The sequence below is a fragment of the Daphnia pulicaria genome, chromosome 7 (assembly GCF_021234035.1).
Source record: "Daphnia pulicaria isolate SC F1-1A chromosome 7, SC_F0-13Bv2, whole genome shotgun sequence".
NCBI classification, from domain to species: domain Eukaryota; kingdom Metazoa; phylum Arthropoda; class Branchiopoda; order Diplostraca; family Daphniidae; genus Daphnia; species Daphnia pulicaria.
In genome coordinates this window covers 3,478,747-3,494,361 of record NC_060919.1, presented here as the reverse complement: position 1 = coordinate 3,494,361, position 15,615 = coordinate 3,478,747, and the positions used below count along the sequence as shown (strand labels likewise).

At 40.6% G+C, this 15,615-nt stretch overlaps 1 protein-coding gene and 1 long non-coding RNA gene across 9 annotated transcripts in view; one reads left to right on the top strand and one right to left on the bottom strand.

Annotated features, from left to right (window-relative positions):
* Positions 1–14,230, top strand: part of LOC124349426 (glucose dehydrogenase [FAD, quinone]-like) — a 211,430-nt gene extending 197,200 nt beyond the window's left edge. Inside the window, exons 1-13 of one of the 8 annotated variants that reach the window (XM_046800018.1) lie at positions 1,614–1,656; positions 9,198–9,455; positions 9,531–9,958; positions 10,021–10,132; positions 10,211–10,279; positions 10,336–10,444; positions 10,498–10,615; positions 10,702–10,806; positions 12,131–12,366; positions 12,427–12,746; positions 12,818–13,197; positions 13,261–13,977; positions 14,047–14,230. In XM_046800018.1, the coding sequence (XP_046655974.1) occupies positions 9,251–9,455; positions 9,531–9,958; positions 10,021–10,132; positions 10,211–10,279; positions 10,336–10,444; positions 10,498–10,615; positions 10,702–10,806; positions 12,131–12,366; positions 12,427–12,746; positions 12,818–13,197; positions 13,261–13,977; positions 14,047–14,100 (2,853 nt within the window). In that variant the 5' untranslated portion in view covers positions 1,614–1,656; positions 9,198–9,250 and the 3' untranslated portion in view covers positions 14,101–14,230. Of the gene's footprint in view, positions 1–1,613; positions 1,657–2,704; positions 2,861–2,989; positions 3,239–3,307; positions 3,733–3,790; positions 3,912–4,003; positions 4,073–4,143; positions 4,253–4,317; positions 4,436–4,896; positions 5,224–5,304; positions 5,548–6,909; positions 7,332–7,436; positions 7,561–7,647; positions 7,717–7,774; positions 7,884–7,937; positions 8,056–8,149; positions 8,255–8,564; positions 9,108–9,197; positions 9,456–9,530; positions 9,959–10,020; positions 10,133–10,210; positions 10,280–10,335; positions 10,445–10,497; positions 10,616–10,701; positions 10,807–12,130; positions 12,367–12,426; positions 12,747–12,817; positions 13,198–13,260; positions 13,978–14,046 lie in introns of those variants that run through there. The other 7 variants (XM_046800013.1, XM_046800017.1, XM_046800015.1 and 4 more) reach the window with 7 other exon arrangements.
* LOC124350446 lies at positions 5,560–6,331 on the bottom strand. The gene is made up of 3 exons (XR_006920969.1): positions 6,240–6,331; positions 6,078–6,174; positions 5,560–5,867 (listed from the first exon to the last, which is right to left on the bottom strand). It is a non-coding gene; the product is annotated as an uncharacterized LOC124350446 (long non-coding RNA).
* Positions 14,231–15,615: the final 1,385 nt, after the last annotated feature.

The window sequence follows — 15,615 nt, the reverse complement described above, 5'->3', positions numbered from 1 at the left end:
TAATTTGCCAATCCCAGCGTTCCTGCTTCGCCTTTTCCCTTCTCTACCCAAACTGATTGGAATGAAAACCTATTTATTTAGGCCAATACAAAAACTCATTCAGGTATCCTAGCGCTTATTCTGCAGCTAAACAATAGTCCTATGATTGACTTGAAATTAAATTTCACTATTCATTTAGGACACTATTGACGAACATTTATTAACGAGAATAAAAGAAGACGCCCCTCGTGATTTCATCGACGTCTACTTGGCCGAAATGGAGGAACAATTGAAAAAGGATTCTTCATCTACTTACAGCAGTAAAAAAATTCTTTCCCCCGATCATGTGAAATCGATCAAAATTAATTTGGTGATGTATCGTATAGAGAAACAGCTAATAGCAATCATTCAGGACCTTGCCACAGCAGGCTTTCACACTTCTTCCAGTACCATTGGTAAGAAGCTTCATTTTTTGGTTTGACAGTTACGTGCAATACCTAACTTTTTTTTTTCTTTAGTATTTACAATTCTGTCGATGATTAATTATCCGACAATCCAACAAAAGGTGCGTGACGAACTGGAAGAAATTTGTGGCGATTCTCTTCCGTCATTAGCACATCAACAAAGGCAAGCATTTGAATAAAAAAAAGGATAAAACTTCACGTTCTTCTCACTTAATATGTCATCTAATCTAATATAGACTGCCCTATACTGAAGCTGTTTTGATGGAAGTCATGAGAATGTCCCCCATCGCCCCGCTGGCTATCCCTCATCATGCGATGAAAGACACGCAACTTCAAGGCTTCACCATTCCTAAGGTTGAAATTGAATGAAAAAGTTTATGATTCTAAAATAAATATAAAAAAATCATTATCATTTTTTACTTAAGGGAAGCGTTATTGCCATTAATCTCGACTCGGTTTTCAAAGACCCAATCGCATGGGGCGATCCAGAAATATTCTGGCCAGAGCGTCACTTGGATCAAGAAGGAAAAGTATTTAGAAATGACGCCTTCATTCCCTTTGGTCTAGGTAACATTTGGACCTTCAATGCCTAACTGCATAAATTTAACGTCGAAGTGATTTGTTACAAAATTATTATCACAGGTAAACGAGTCTGTTTGGGTGAGGCGTTGGCTAGAAACACGGTATTCCTTTTCATTGCGTCTTTCGTGAAAACGTTCCACCTCAAAGCTCTGCCAAACCAACCACCGCCGACACTGGAACCCGCAATCGGATTCGTTTCAAACCCCCAGCCATTCAAAGCCGTCGTCATTCCGTGTGCTCATTAGTCGTTCACTATTTGCGCGACTTAATCGTGAGAGTTGATATATGTACATGATTAACCGACAGGAGCAGAAATTAATAAGCACCAATTGGCATTTTCGTCAATGTCAAATTAGTATTTCCTCTGCGGTACTTTTGTACATGTCAATGACTCTTGTAATTCGCAGCGTATACGTCAAAATCGGTCAAAATACAAGTAAAAATTCGGAGAGCAGATCTAAGTTCAATATGCCGTTCTCATTATTTAATCGATTTAGTGTGCCCTTTTTTTAATGCAAAAAAGTTTGATATGTCAAAGTCCTGTCCAAAAATTCAAATATGATTATTTTACTGATTTCATTCTGTGCGGTTGTTGCGATTTTCTTTCTCATCAAATTGACATTGCGGCCACCACATTTCCTGCCAGGTAAAATCGATCACGTAGCCTACAAAATCTCCATTTTTTCGTGCTACAGCATAAAGTTACGCTATCGGCGTCGAAAACAGGTTATTCTGTCAGAAAATAAAAAGAATTAAAACTTTCAGCACTACATGAAAAAATTGGCTAAAACGTTCGGACCGATGACTGGGTTTTATTTGGGTTCAACTCAGCCGATTATCTCCGTCGTGGGGACTCGCATTTCGTTTGAATGTTTCTACCCTTAACAAGGAGGAGAGGACTGAACCCTTACTGAGTAAACAAATAAGGCGAGAGAAAAACCAGTCCAGTCAACTGCAAGGAAGAATAGAGGTAGATTTTTCCTACCTTTAAGCCTGGGAATGACAGCCAGGCATCCACAAGTGCTTCATCCATCCGCAGTAAAGTTGAAGTCGCCAGGCAGGATAGGAAAAAGGGGTCATCGTGAATACACCCACATTCACATGGGCATACACGAGGACATTTAAAGAAAGGGGAAGACGTGTTACTCGACCGACATCGGTAGTTTCTCCAATGGAACGGGATGCTGGTTATCTAAATAAAAAATAACAAACGGGTTACGTAAAATATTGACAGCAAAAAGAAAAATAAGCAAGGAAAAGTTGAAATGAGATAGTGGGTAAAGCCTAAATTTTAATAAAGAGGAGAATGAACGATTTCTATGTCATTAAAGCATCTAGCAGATCGACTGGTTAGGATTTCATAAATTAATAATATTTTAATTTTAGACTCTATAATAACGCACAATCCCCATCATCACCAACATATTAGCTGAAATAATGTTGCGGATATTAGTTCGGAAATTGTTTGTGGAGAACACCTCGTCAGAGGCTGTGCTGGATAGTGGGGGGATATAAGTCAGTTATATTCATCGTAAAACTAGTCTACATTTGAAGAAAGACTATGCCCAAGAGGTTATTCGAGTACAAATCAACATACGTGGGTACAAAAAAGAAAAAAAAAATACTGACAACCTGTATAACTGGTCTTGGAATGATTTTAGTTGCTAGAAAGTTTCGGTGGCGAGCAGAAGCTAACTCAAATTGTCTTATTTAAAAAAAAAAAATGCAGCTGACGACATTCAGAATTACGCCTAATTTACTGATTATATTGGGCCCGGTTATTGTGCTTTACACGCTCATCAAATTGTCCATGCGCCCACCTCGTTTCCCACCAGGTAAAAATCGATTGTGCCGTGTACAAAATCTCAATGTATTTGTCTAGAATTATATTATATTATATAATCATGCACGCAATGTCGTTTCACCCTCGGCGTCTTAAACCAGTTTTCATTTGTTTAAATCAGGCCCCAGAGGATTGCCGTTGCTGGGATATCTTTCGCCTGTCCTCTCCAAAAAGGAATCATTTTTCAAAGCCATGCAAAAATTAGCTAAGAAGTACGGACCGGTGACTGGCTTTTATTTGGGACCCAATCAGCCGTTGATTTCGGTTGTCGGGACAGAGGCTGTCAGAGAAGCTCTGCAAAACAAAGATCTCAACGGTAGACTTTGCGGTGCCTTACAACTTCATTCTTTGACCTTTGGGGAAAGACTAGGTATAACTAATAATTACATCAAATATAATAGTTCATTCTAAATCTTTCAGCGCCTTTCAATTCTTCAAGGCATCACTTTTGTGGAAGGCGACGTTTGGAAGAAGCAGCGGAAATTCACGCATCGCCATTTGCGTGAACTTGGGTTCGGGAAAACCTCAATCGAGAATCAGATGATGAACGAGATCACCGATTTAATGTCGATTGTCGCTCAAACGGCTCAATCGCATCCGGATCACGTTGTCGATTTCGAATCCATCTTTGCAGTGTCGGTGATTAACATCATCTGGGCAATTATCGGAGGAAAAAGTTATCCTCAAAACGACCGAACGATAGGCAATTTGTCGTACAACATTAGTCAATTTCTCGAAAGCGGAGGGGATCTTGTGACGGGTAATTTGCCAATCCCAGCTTTCCTGCTTCGCCTATTCCCTTTTCTACCAAAACTGATTGGAATGAAAGCCTATTTGTTTATGCCCATACAAAAACTCATTCAAGTATACTAGCACTATAGACAGATAACTGACTTTAAATGAAAGTTCACTATTCATTTAGGACACTATTGACGAACATTTATTGACGAGAATAAAGGAAGACGCCCCCCGTGATTTCATCGACGTCTACTTGGCCGAAATGGAGGAACAATTGAGAAAGGATTCTTCATCTACTTACAGCAGTAAACAAATTATTTCCCCCGATATAAGCTCAAATGAAATTGACCAAAATTCATAGACACATAATTAACTGATTTGCTGGCTTATCGTATAGAGAAGCAGCTGATAGCAATAATTCAGGACCTTGCCATAGCAGGCTTTCACACTTCTTCCAGTACCATTGGTAAGCTTCATTTTTCTGGTTTGACAATAATTTGAGTTGCAATAACTTAAATTTTGTTTTTGTTTCTTTAGTATTTGCTATTCTCTCGATGATTAATTATCCGATAATCCAACAAAAGGTGCGTGACGAACTGGAAGAAATCTGTGGCGATTCTCTTCCGTCATTATCACATCAACCAAGGCATTTGAATTATAAAATAACAATTCCGGTTCTTCTCACTTAATATCTCATCTAATCTAATATAGACTGCCCTATACTGAAGCTGTTTTGATGGAAGTCATGCGAATGTCCCCCATAGCCCCACTGGCTGTGCCTCATCGTGCCATGAAAGAGACACAACTTCAAGGTTTCACCATTCCCAAGGTTAAAACTGAATGCAAAAGTTTATGATTCTAAAAATTTTAAAAAAATTAAAATTATTTGTTATGATTTTAGGGAAGCGTTCTTGCCATTAATCTCGATTCGGTTTTTAAAGACCCAATCGCATGGGGTGATCCGGAAATATTTCGGCCGGAGCGTCACTTGGATCAAGAAGGAAAAATATTTAGAAATGACGCCTTCATTCCCTTTGGTCTAGGTAACATTTGGACCTTCAATAACTGCATAAATGTAACGAAATAATTTGTCGAATTATTGTCATATAGGCAAACGAGTCTGTTTGGGTGAGGCGTTGGCTAGAAACACGGTATTCCTTTTCATTGCGTCTTTCGTGAAAACGTTCCACCTCAAAGCTCTGCCAAACCAACCACCGCCGACACTGGAACCCGCAATCGGATTCGTTTCAAACCCCCAGCCATTCAAAGCCGTCGTCATTCCGTCTGCTCATTAGTCGTTCACTATTCGTGCAACTTTCGTGAGTCAGTTGACACACACCAACCGACACGAACCAAAATTTAGAAGCCTCGGAGAAGAAATAGCTCAGATAAGGAAGCAACATGTTTATAGCCTCAAGCACTGGGAGAAACCAACAGTATACATAGATAACCTTGAGAAGCTTTCAGTCGCAAGAACGTTTCCATGAGAAACAGTCGAAGAAGTTTGATTCTTGTCCGAAAATTCAAATATGACTATTTTACTGATTCTATTCTGTGCGGTTGTTGCGATTTTCTTTCTCGTCAAATTGTCACAGCGGCCACCCCATTTCCCACCAGGTAAAAATTCCGTAAAATAGATCACGTCTACAAAATCTCTTTGTGTTGCTATACAGTGCAAACTAATAGCTACTTGAATAGGTCCCAGAGGAGTACCGTTACTCGGCTATGCGCCATTAATGCCCAGAAAGGAACCATTTTTCAAAGCTATGCAAAAATTGGCTAAAACGTACGGACCGGTGACTGGGTTTTATTTGGGACCAACTCAGCCGATGATCTCCGTCGTCGGGACAGAAGCTGTCAAAGAAGCCTTGCAAAATAACGATCTCAACGGCAGACCTTCCGGTGCAATATTGTTGACTCGAACATTCGGCGAGAGATTAGGTAACTTATGATGCGTCAAAAGGTCAAATGTAATTTCGTTTGCATGTTTCTAGCCTTAACGAGCGGGGGAGCGAACTTGACCCTTACCGAGTGTAAACAAAAAAGGGCAAGAGAAATCAGTCATAAATTTGTCTTACCTTTAAGCCTGGGAAAAACGGCCAGGCATCTCAGTGTGTACAAGTGTTCCATCCGCAGTCAAGAGGCAGGATAGGAAATCCACGTGAATACACCCACATTCACAAGGACATTTTTTAAAAAGGGGTTGACGACGTACTTGGCCGACATCGGTAGTTTCTCCATTGAAACAGGATGCTGTTTATCTAAATAAAAGTAGCAAATGAGATATGTGAATTATTGACAGGAAAAATGTTTTGTAAGAAAAATTCAAGAGGAAATATTGGGTATTTAAAGCCCAATCTTTAGTAAACATTAGAATTGAACTCTTCCTTGCTGCTTTCATTTTTCATGCAAGTCATGCATCGTTACAGTATCTAGCAAATCAAAGGAATGATATTAGTGAAAATTTTTACCCCAGAGATGATGATACTGCATTGTTAGTGATGTCCATACCAGCACTAACAGAACTGGCATATCTTGTGATTCCGATGGATGGCTCTGCCCTCAAATCTGCACAAGGGAACAAGTTATATGATGCAAAGAAATTGGCATGCATTGACAGGGGGGCTACTTACACGATGAAGCTACAGTCAGGAACTAACATTTGACAAATTTGTAGCAGTAGTAACTTTTCTGTTTAAGATAACATAATCATTCTCTTTGTCTATTCTTTTCGCCAGCTAAACAGAATGGAGTGTGAAGTGATTCTCTATCAAAAGACGTGATTAGAGTTGACACGACAACCACATTTTAGTCATTTTAATCTTTTCGTTTTTTATTCTGTTTTTTAATACTCAAAGGTAAGCATAAGCCTTAGTTACTTATTGATATTGTTCCATTTTCTTTTTTCATTATTAAACGATTAAACTTCGTCTTGTCTTTATGACTTTACCGAAACTAGTGAATAAAACGAAAGCAAACGACACTAATCTTATTTTCCCGCTGAAAATAAAAGCTAAAGATATCGATTATCGATATAAATTAAATCGACCCCCACCCATTAAATCAAAACCAATCACAAACGAGAAAACTAGTTTTCTCAGTATTCTCACTAGCAACTCGACATGACATTATCTAATAGTTTTTCTCAAGCCACAGTCAAGATAAAAGGCAAAGATTTGCACGAAACCCGTATCGATAATTACTTTTAAATCACCCCAATAAGACCCTCCTAGCCTCAACAGGACCTTATGGAAGCCATAAATAGTCAAATTAACTCTACTTTTCATTTTTCTGAGAATCCAGGCCTCATTTTTGTGGATGGTGATGTCTGGCAAGAGCAGCGGAGATTCACGCTACGTCATTTACGCGATCTTGGTTTCGGAAAAACCTCAATCGAGGATCAGATGATGGACGAGATCGCCGATTTGATTTCTGAAATCAGAACAACAGCTGAATCGAATCCCGATCACGTTGTAAATTTCAAATCCATCTTTTCAGTGTCGGTGATTAACATTTTATGGGCAATTATTGGAGGCAAGAGATTTCAGCGGGACGATCCAAAGTTCAAGAAACTATTGGATAATATCGACCAGTTTTTAGGAAGCGGTAATGTTGCGCAAGCCAATTTACCTATTCCTGCGTTCTTAGTTCGTCTCTTCCCTTCTCTACCGGGCCGGCTTGGAATCAAAACCCAATTGTTTGTTCCTATACAAAAATTCATCGAGGTATAGTAGGTCTAGTCTCTAGTGTATTATATATTTTATTTCTACACAGGGGCCAACAATCTATATCCCAAAACCAATTATAACTTGGCAAATGTCCGTTTACAGGAGACTATCAACGAACATCTTGCCACCAGATCGAAGGGAGATGTTGCCCGCGATTACATGGATGTCTACTCGGACGAAATGGAGGAGCAGTTTAAGACAAATGGCTCAAACAGCACCTTCAGCAGTAACACGAAATTATTCTGTTTATACTGTAATTCAATCCCAGCCCAATTTTATTCTCAATGTTCACATTTAACGTCCCATTCCATAGAGAAGCAGCTTATAAGTTCCATCCAAGACCTTTTCCTTGCCGGATCCCACACGTCATCAAGTGCCATTGGTTTGTTGAAAATTTGATCCGTTTGTTTTCCAATATGACAGTTGTATTCTGTTGTTAGGATTTGCGGTTCTTTATATGATTCATTATCCAACAATCCAACAGAAGATTCGTGACGAACTGGACGATATTTGTGGCGATTCTCTGCCGTCACTAGCACATCGATCACGGTATGTATTTTATTACAGAAAAGAAGAACAAAGAATAAAATTATTCAATAATAGACTGCCCTACACTGAAGCTGTTTTAATGGAAGTAATGAGGATGGCCAACATCGCCCCATTAACTGTCCCTCACTGTGCCATGAAAGATACACAACTTCAAGGTTTCACCATTCCCAAAGTATAAGATTATTAAATCTAATCAATAGTTAAATTCAAATTTGGTTATACGCGATTAAGCCAATTAATTCAACAAAAATGCTTATTACTTACAGGGAAGCATTCTTGCCATCAATCTCGACTCGACATCCAAAGACCCAACCACATGGGAAGACCCAGGGAATTTCCGACCTGAACGTCACCTGGATCAAAATGGGAAGGTGATCAAAAACGACGCTTTCACTCCTTTCGGCATAGGTAGGGCTATATAGTATTAATTGAGAGTCAATTTTTTTTTAGTGTGTCAAAGATAATTGAATTTTATTTAAATTTAGGGAGGCGAATTTGTTTGGGTGAGCCATTGGCGCGAAATACGGTTTTTCTCTTCGTGGCTTGTCTCGTGAAAACGTTTGAATTCCAGTTGGTCCCCAACGAACCGCTTCCGACGTTGGAAGCCAATTCCGGAATTGTATCGAGTCCACAGCCGTTCAAAGCCGTCGTCATTTCTCGAGGCTATTCTTTGTAGTAGTGCATATGTTTCTTAGATTGACAGCTTCCAGCACATTTGGCATTCACTGGAACATAATGCATCCGTCATTCTGATTTACCGTCTGCTTAAACAAAAGAAAGAACAATAACAGGATCGCTATCCGTTCATTACTTTTTATGTTCTCGAGCGTATATACAATGGACCAGTTATCATGTATGCAATTATTTAGACACGTACAACTCAGAAAAAATTTGATTTATCATGGGAGGGCTTGTCATGGGTTTTCCAAGGACGTGACTCAACGAGGCATGGAAGACGATCGATCTGAATACGAATCAACAATTAATCCCCTCAAGGATTGCGCAAAAGATAAATTTCTTGGAAAGTCCTTTGTCCAGAAAACGTTTCTGTAAACTAAACAACAAGTTACAAAATCAGTGGCAGAATAAAGTTCGTCTCTGAATAAAGCAGCTGGCTACATTCACTGATTCACACTATGCCTGTCTTAATGATTTTATCCTGTGCGTTTATTGTAATTTTCTGTTTAATCAAGATGTCGCTACGTCCACCTCATTTCCCACCAGGTAAAATATTTTTACGAAAACCCTTATCTTGATTATTTCCGACTTGTTTTACACAGCGATGAATTCAACGTCATCCTACATAATTATAAAATAATTTTGGAACAGGTCCCAGAGGAGTGCCGCTGCTTGGCTATGCGCCATTAATGCCCAAAAAGGACCCGTTCTTTGAAACTATGCAAAAATTGGCTAAAACGTACGGACCGGTGACTGGGTTTTATTTGGGACCGACTCAGCCGATGATCTCCGTTGTCGGGACCCAGGCCGTCAGGGAAGCCCTGCAGAATAAAGATCTCAACGGCAGACCTACCGGTGCAATAATATTGAGTAGGACATTTGGGGAGAGATTAGGTAATAGCTTGTGGCGTAATATTGTTTTCAATCTTTCCATAGAACTTTTCCGGTTTATATTTCTGATGATGATAGGCCTGGTGTTTGTGGAAGGCCATTTTTGGCAAGAGCAGCGGAGATTCGCGTTACGTCATTTACGCGATCTTGGTTTCGGCAAAACATCAATCGAAGATCAGATGATGGGCGAGATTACCGATTTAATTGCTGAAATAACTGCAGTGGCTAAATCCAACCCTGATCACGTTGTAGATTTCAAATCCATTTTCTCAGTATCGGTGATTAACATCCTATGGGCCATTGTTGGTGGGAAAAGATTTCAGCGGGGCGATCCAAAGTTCAAGAAACTATTGGACAATATCGATCAATTTTTACAAAGTGGCAAGGCTCTGCAAGTGTTAGCCAATTTACCTGTTCATGCGGTTTTAATTCGACTTTTTCCTTCTCTGCCGAGATGGCTGGGAATCAACACCGACCTGTTTATTCCCTTACACAATTTCATTGAGGTATGTATGTATTCAATTTCCACTTATAAAAAGTAGGTAATAACCGCATTCTTGTTGAACAGGAGACCATTGACGAACATCTTGCCACCAGATCGAAGCCGGGACACGCTGCTCGCGATTATATCGACGTATACTTGGATGAAATGGAGAAGAACTTGTCAACCACTTTCAGCAGTATAATACAATTAATTCATCTATTTTTTTAAATCATTTAAAACGTGTGTGTATGTCGATTGCCATGGGATTTCACAGAGAAGCAGCTTGTCATATCAATCGAGGACCTTTTCGGCGCGGGATCGCACACTCCTGCAAGTGCCATTGGTTTGTTGAAATTTTACAAATGCATTTGTTGGCTTAACTAACTCTATTTTTTTTAGAATTTGCGGTTCTCTACCTGATTCATTATCCTACAATTCAACAGAAGATGCGCCAGGAACTGGACGATGTCTGCGGCGATTCTCTGCCGTCACTAGCACATCGATCACGGTACGTAATTTATTGTAGAAATGAGACCAAAGAATAAAATGATTCGGTAATAGACTGCCCTACACTGAAGCTATTTTGATGGAAGTCACGAGAACGGCCAGCGTCGTCCCTCTGGCTGTGCCCCACCGGGCCATGAAACACACGCAACTTCAAGGTTTCACCATTCCTAAAGTAATAGGGTTACTAGCAGTCTTAAATTTGGCTATCAAAATTAGGCTGAGTTCAATTTGATTTAAAATGATTTGATTTGATTGTAGGGAAGCATCCTGGCCATCAGTCTCCACTCGGCTTTCAAAGACCCAACTGCATGGGAAGACCCTGGGAATTTCAGACCTGAACGTCACCTGGATCAAAATGGGAAGGTGATCAAAAACGACGCTTTCACTCCTTTCGGCATAGGTATTATCGTTATTAAATTAGTTATTTTTATCCGATGCTAAATTAATGAATTTGATTTAATTGTAGGGAAGCGAATTTGTTTGGGTGAGCCATTGGCGCGAAATACTGTTTTTCTCTTCGTGGCTTGTCTCGTGAAAACGTTTGAATTCCAGTCGGTCCCCAACGAACCGCTTCCGACGTTGGAAGCCAATTCCGGAATTCTATCCAGTCCTAAGCCGTTCAAAGCCGTCGCAATTCCGCGAGTTTGGAATCAAAGAAAAGAAATTTAGTTTAGTTAGATAAACCCGAATTTAGAAAACAAACAAACGAATAAATAATTTTAGAACAATTATCGCTGCCATTTTACAGTTACCGCATCTCTTAAAATATTATGCCAAAAAAAGGCAAATAGCTTCAGGCTGGATGAAGTAATAAAAAAAAGTGTTTCCTGGGATGCGTTCGTGATGAATGACCCATTTGGTATTCGAGTGCCCTCAAGGATCTATACGCGTTATTTCGTGGAGGAAAACCGGTTTATCTATACTATTGGGGGGCGAAGCAAGTTCATTCTCTCGTCACCTATATAAAAAAGTGATGTAAAATTAACTGTCTGGCCAGTTTCGACCATCTAGTAGACAGTAGACCATTTGTGAGCAAGCAGTTTGGACACGCTCGTGTCCGTGATCTAATATGCTTCCGCCGCCTGCTCAGATTTTTGGCAATTTGAGTGTTTGGGCCTCTTTTCCCGCATTCGTTCTCTATTATTTGTTTTATAGTTCATTCGAGTTCAACGATCCTGAAGGACGCGTCACGGATACTACGGTAAGAATTAAATTAAAAAAAAAAAAAATGGTTTGATTCAATTTAACAATTATGTAATAAGTAGTGTAAGTATTAGTAGTGAAGTAAGGATTAAATTTAAAAAAAAAAATGTTTAATTCAATTTAACAGTTAAGCAATAAATTTGAGGTACAAAGAAAATACCTTCTCGTGGAATAGACCAGGGTATTTCCCGGATAAAGTTCTGCTGGACTCTGGCCAACATCAGGTTTTGCCACATACAGACGAGTGATATTGTCTGGCTTTTTTTGGCTTAACTGTTGTTGACGCCAAATTGTCCAAATTTGGGAAACAAAATGCCCTTCAACATTCTTTCTTTTTTAATGTCCGTATATGGACGGGACATTTCAAATAAGTGCGGCAAAAATTTCGTTCCAGTTGTTCTTTTGTTTTGTCGTGATTCTAATGCGAGGTTTCTTAGCTGTCAGCATAATAACAAATTATGCAATTTTATTTTAAAAAAAAAAGACGTTTCTGAACGAGTACGATTTTATCGTCATTGGAGCCGGATCGACCGGAGCGGTGGTGACCAATCGGCTCACCGAAGTGGACGACTGGAAAGTGCTTTTGCTGGAGGCCGGCGGAGATGAAACGATCGTGTCCGACGTTCCAGGATTAGCTCACCACCTCCAGCGGACCAACATCGACTGGAGTTACAAAACCGTTCCGCAATCCGGAGCCTGTCTGGCCTTTAATGAAACCAAGTAAATACATTATCCGTTTGTTGATGTTGATTTAGCAGGTTAATTTCCTTTATTTGACAGGTGCATTTGGCCCCGGGGCAAAGTTCTCGGTGGTTCGTCCGTCCTGAATTACATGGTCTACGCCCGTGGCAACAAGAACGATTACGATCAATGGGCGCTGGATAATCCCGGATGGTCCTACGACGATGTATTGCCGTATTTCATCAAGTCGGAAGACAACCGGAATCCGTACATCGCCGCCAACAAGAAGTACCACGGCACAGGCGGTTACCTGACTGTCCAGGAGCCGGCTTACATGACACCCCTAGCGGCGGCCTTCATCCAGGGCGGAGTCGAAATGGGCTACGAAATTCGCGACTGCAATGCGGAAAAACAAACTGGTTTGATTTAATCCATTTAAAATTTAAATGCGATTCAATTAATTTATAATTAATTTTTATTTTAAAATAAGGTTTCATGATACCTCAGGCTACTAGCCGGAGAGGAGCCCGTTGCTCGACGGCCAAAGCTTTTTTGAGGCCCATCCGCAAACGGCCCAATTTGTCCATTTCGATGCGTTCGCTGGCCCACAGGATCGTCATCGATCCGGCCACCAAACGGGCCACCGCCGTCCGCTTCGAGAGGGGCGGGAAAATCTACCAAGTCAAAGCCAAAAAGGAAATTATTGTTTCGGCCGGAACCGTCAACAGTCCGCAATTGCTGATGCTGAGCGGAATCGGCCATGCGGATCACCTCGGCTCGTTCGGAATTCCGCTGATGGCCGACCTGCCGGTGGGCGACAACCTCCAAGATCACATCGCCTTAGGCGGAATGGTCTTTAGAATGGATCAAGTAATTCTTTCCTTTTAATTGAATTAACTTTAAATCAAATTTTAAAATTACAAATTTCTTTAGCCATTTGGAGTGACGGAAGCGCGGTATTACAGTATTCCGGTCATACTGAATTACACCATCAACGCCGCAGGGCCTCTGACGTCACTGGGAGGCACCGAAGGGGTGGCCTGGATGAAAACCAAATACGCGCCGGAAGGCGATTGGCCGGATATCCAATATCATTTCGTTTCGGCCACTCCGGCTTCCGAGAGCGGATTGTTCTTCCGCTACAACACGGGCGTGAGGGACGACATCTGGAACGCCTATTACCAGCCTCTTGTCAACACGGACATGTGGCAATTGATCCCGACGTTACTCCGCCCATTATCCAGGGGGACCATCCGGCTGGCCTCCAACGATCCGCACGCGGCTCCGGTGATCGATCCGAAATATTTCACCGACGACGCCGGAATGGACCTCAAAACTCTGATCGAGGGGACGAAATTCGCACTGGCCTTGAGCAAGACGGAAGCGTTCCGGAAAGTGGGCAGCAAATTCTACGACAAGATCTTCCCCGGATGCGAGAGCTTCACTCCGTGGACGGACGACTACTGGGGCTGCTTCATCCGCCATTATTCAACGGCCATTTACCACATGACCGGCACCTGTAAAATGGGATCGGATCCAGCAACGGCCGTCGTCGATTCGAAATTGAAAGTTCACGGGATCGGTGGTCTGAGAGTGGCCGACTGTTCCATCATGCCCAACGTCGTATCCGGCAACACCAACGTTCCGGCGGTATAAGTCACTAAGCAAATTTTATTATTCCGCAATCATTTTTAATTGGAATTTGTTTGTTTTATTTAGATAATGATTGGAGAGAAGGTGTCTGATATGATCAAAGCCTTGTGGTTAATATGATAATCTTCATATAAAATTTGCTACTTGAAATTCATTCTCAGAAATTTATTAATTGCGTGCAATGTGAGAATGGTCATCTATTCATTTATCAAAATTGAAATTGTGTATATAGTATTGACTTATTTATTATATGTTTTATTTAATTTAAAAAAAAAATGTTTCTGGGAATACATTGACTGTTTTCTCTTAACCAGTAAACGGCAGACGCCTTTTTCATTTGATTTTACAGCCATGTGCGATTGCCATCTCAATACTTTGAAAAAGCACAAACCAGTTTGAGTCTGTATGTTTAAGTTTTTTCCGCTATCGACACTTTACTAGGAATAAGTAAGCTAACCAACAATTTAATATTTTTTTGGGGGGGGGCCAAATCAGGCCAAATCGATGCCCAGCCAAGCGCTTCCAAGTATCTGGAATATAATTATCGCAGTCTGGAAAATCTATTTGACTTATAGGATACATTTCAAAGTCCAAATTTATTTTTAGAGCATGTATATATCTAATGTAGAACTAAACTTCGATAATCTAATGGCGTTTTCACCCTCGTTGCTACGGTACATACTTTAAAAGGTTTTTGACTTTTCAAACTTATTCCGCGAATTTTCTCCCGACTTTCTCCACGCGACTTTTATCGACGTTTTATCGCCGATGTCAAATTTCACACAAGTTTTGTGTAATCTCTCGTAAGGTTGTCGACATTTTCCAAGGCTGTCAACGCGCTAGAAAAAAAAATCAAATGTGTTATTCCTTTTTATTTCTTCCAAATTGGAACTAACTTAAATAAAAAAAGATGCGCGTTTCTCCGAAAGGCTTTTGACTTTACCAGGAATAAGGTTGACGACATTTCAAGGTTTTTGCTGACATCGGCAGTTGTTGTTATTATTAATAAGCTCCTTATTTAATTAAGACTTGTAATTAATGAAATATTAATGAGTTGAAGAAAATTAAACATCCTGTTTTGATCCGCGCCGGATTCATCTGGGCGTATAGAAACCCCCCCCCCCCCCCCCCCCCCAAAAAAAATGAGAAATTGGGGGCGATCGGTCAAAAGTTGAAAAAGCTCAAGGCGACTTATTATTGCTGTATAACTGCTACTGCTGCTGCTGTGCTGTTGGCAATATAATTCAAAGTTGACAGAGAGTTGACCTTTGACTCTAATCTGCAACCTTCATCGATTTGTTTCTCTCCAACCACTTGAATGTACATCCCCCTTCCAGTCTTAGGTACACATTATTTATATCTACGCAAACACAATTGAAAAAAGAGACTCCTAATAATAAAATAAATGGGAGCTCGGCTTTCTTTCTCGGATTTTCGTGCACTACCCGTGCTCGGCAACAAACCTCACGACTGTGTGACGTCAATTCGGGTACGAATTGTACAGAATCAAAACTGTCACACCGATAACCTCTCTTTCACCCTTTTGGGGTATCGATTTTTGTTTCTTGCTTTCATCCAGTCCGTGCATTGATCTCTAACTGAGCATCATATACGTTGTCTGTTTTTCTACGTGTG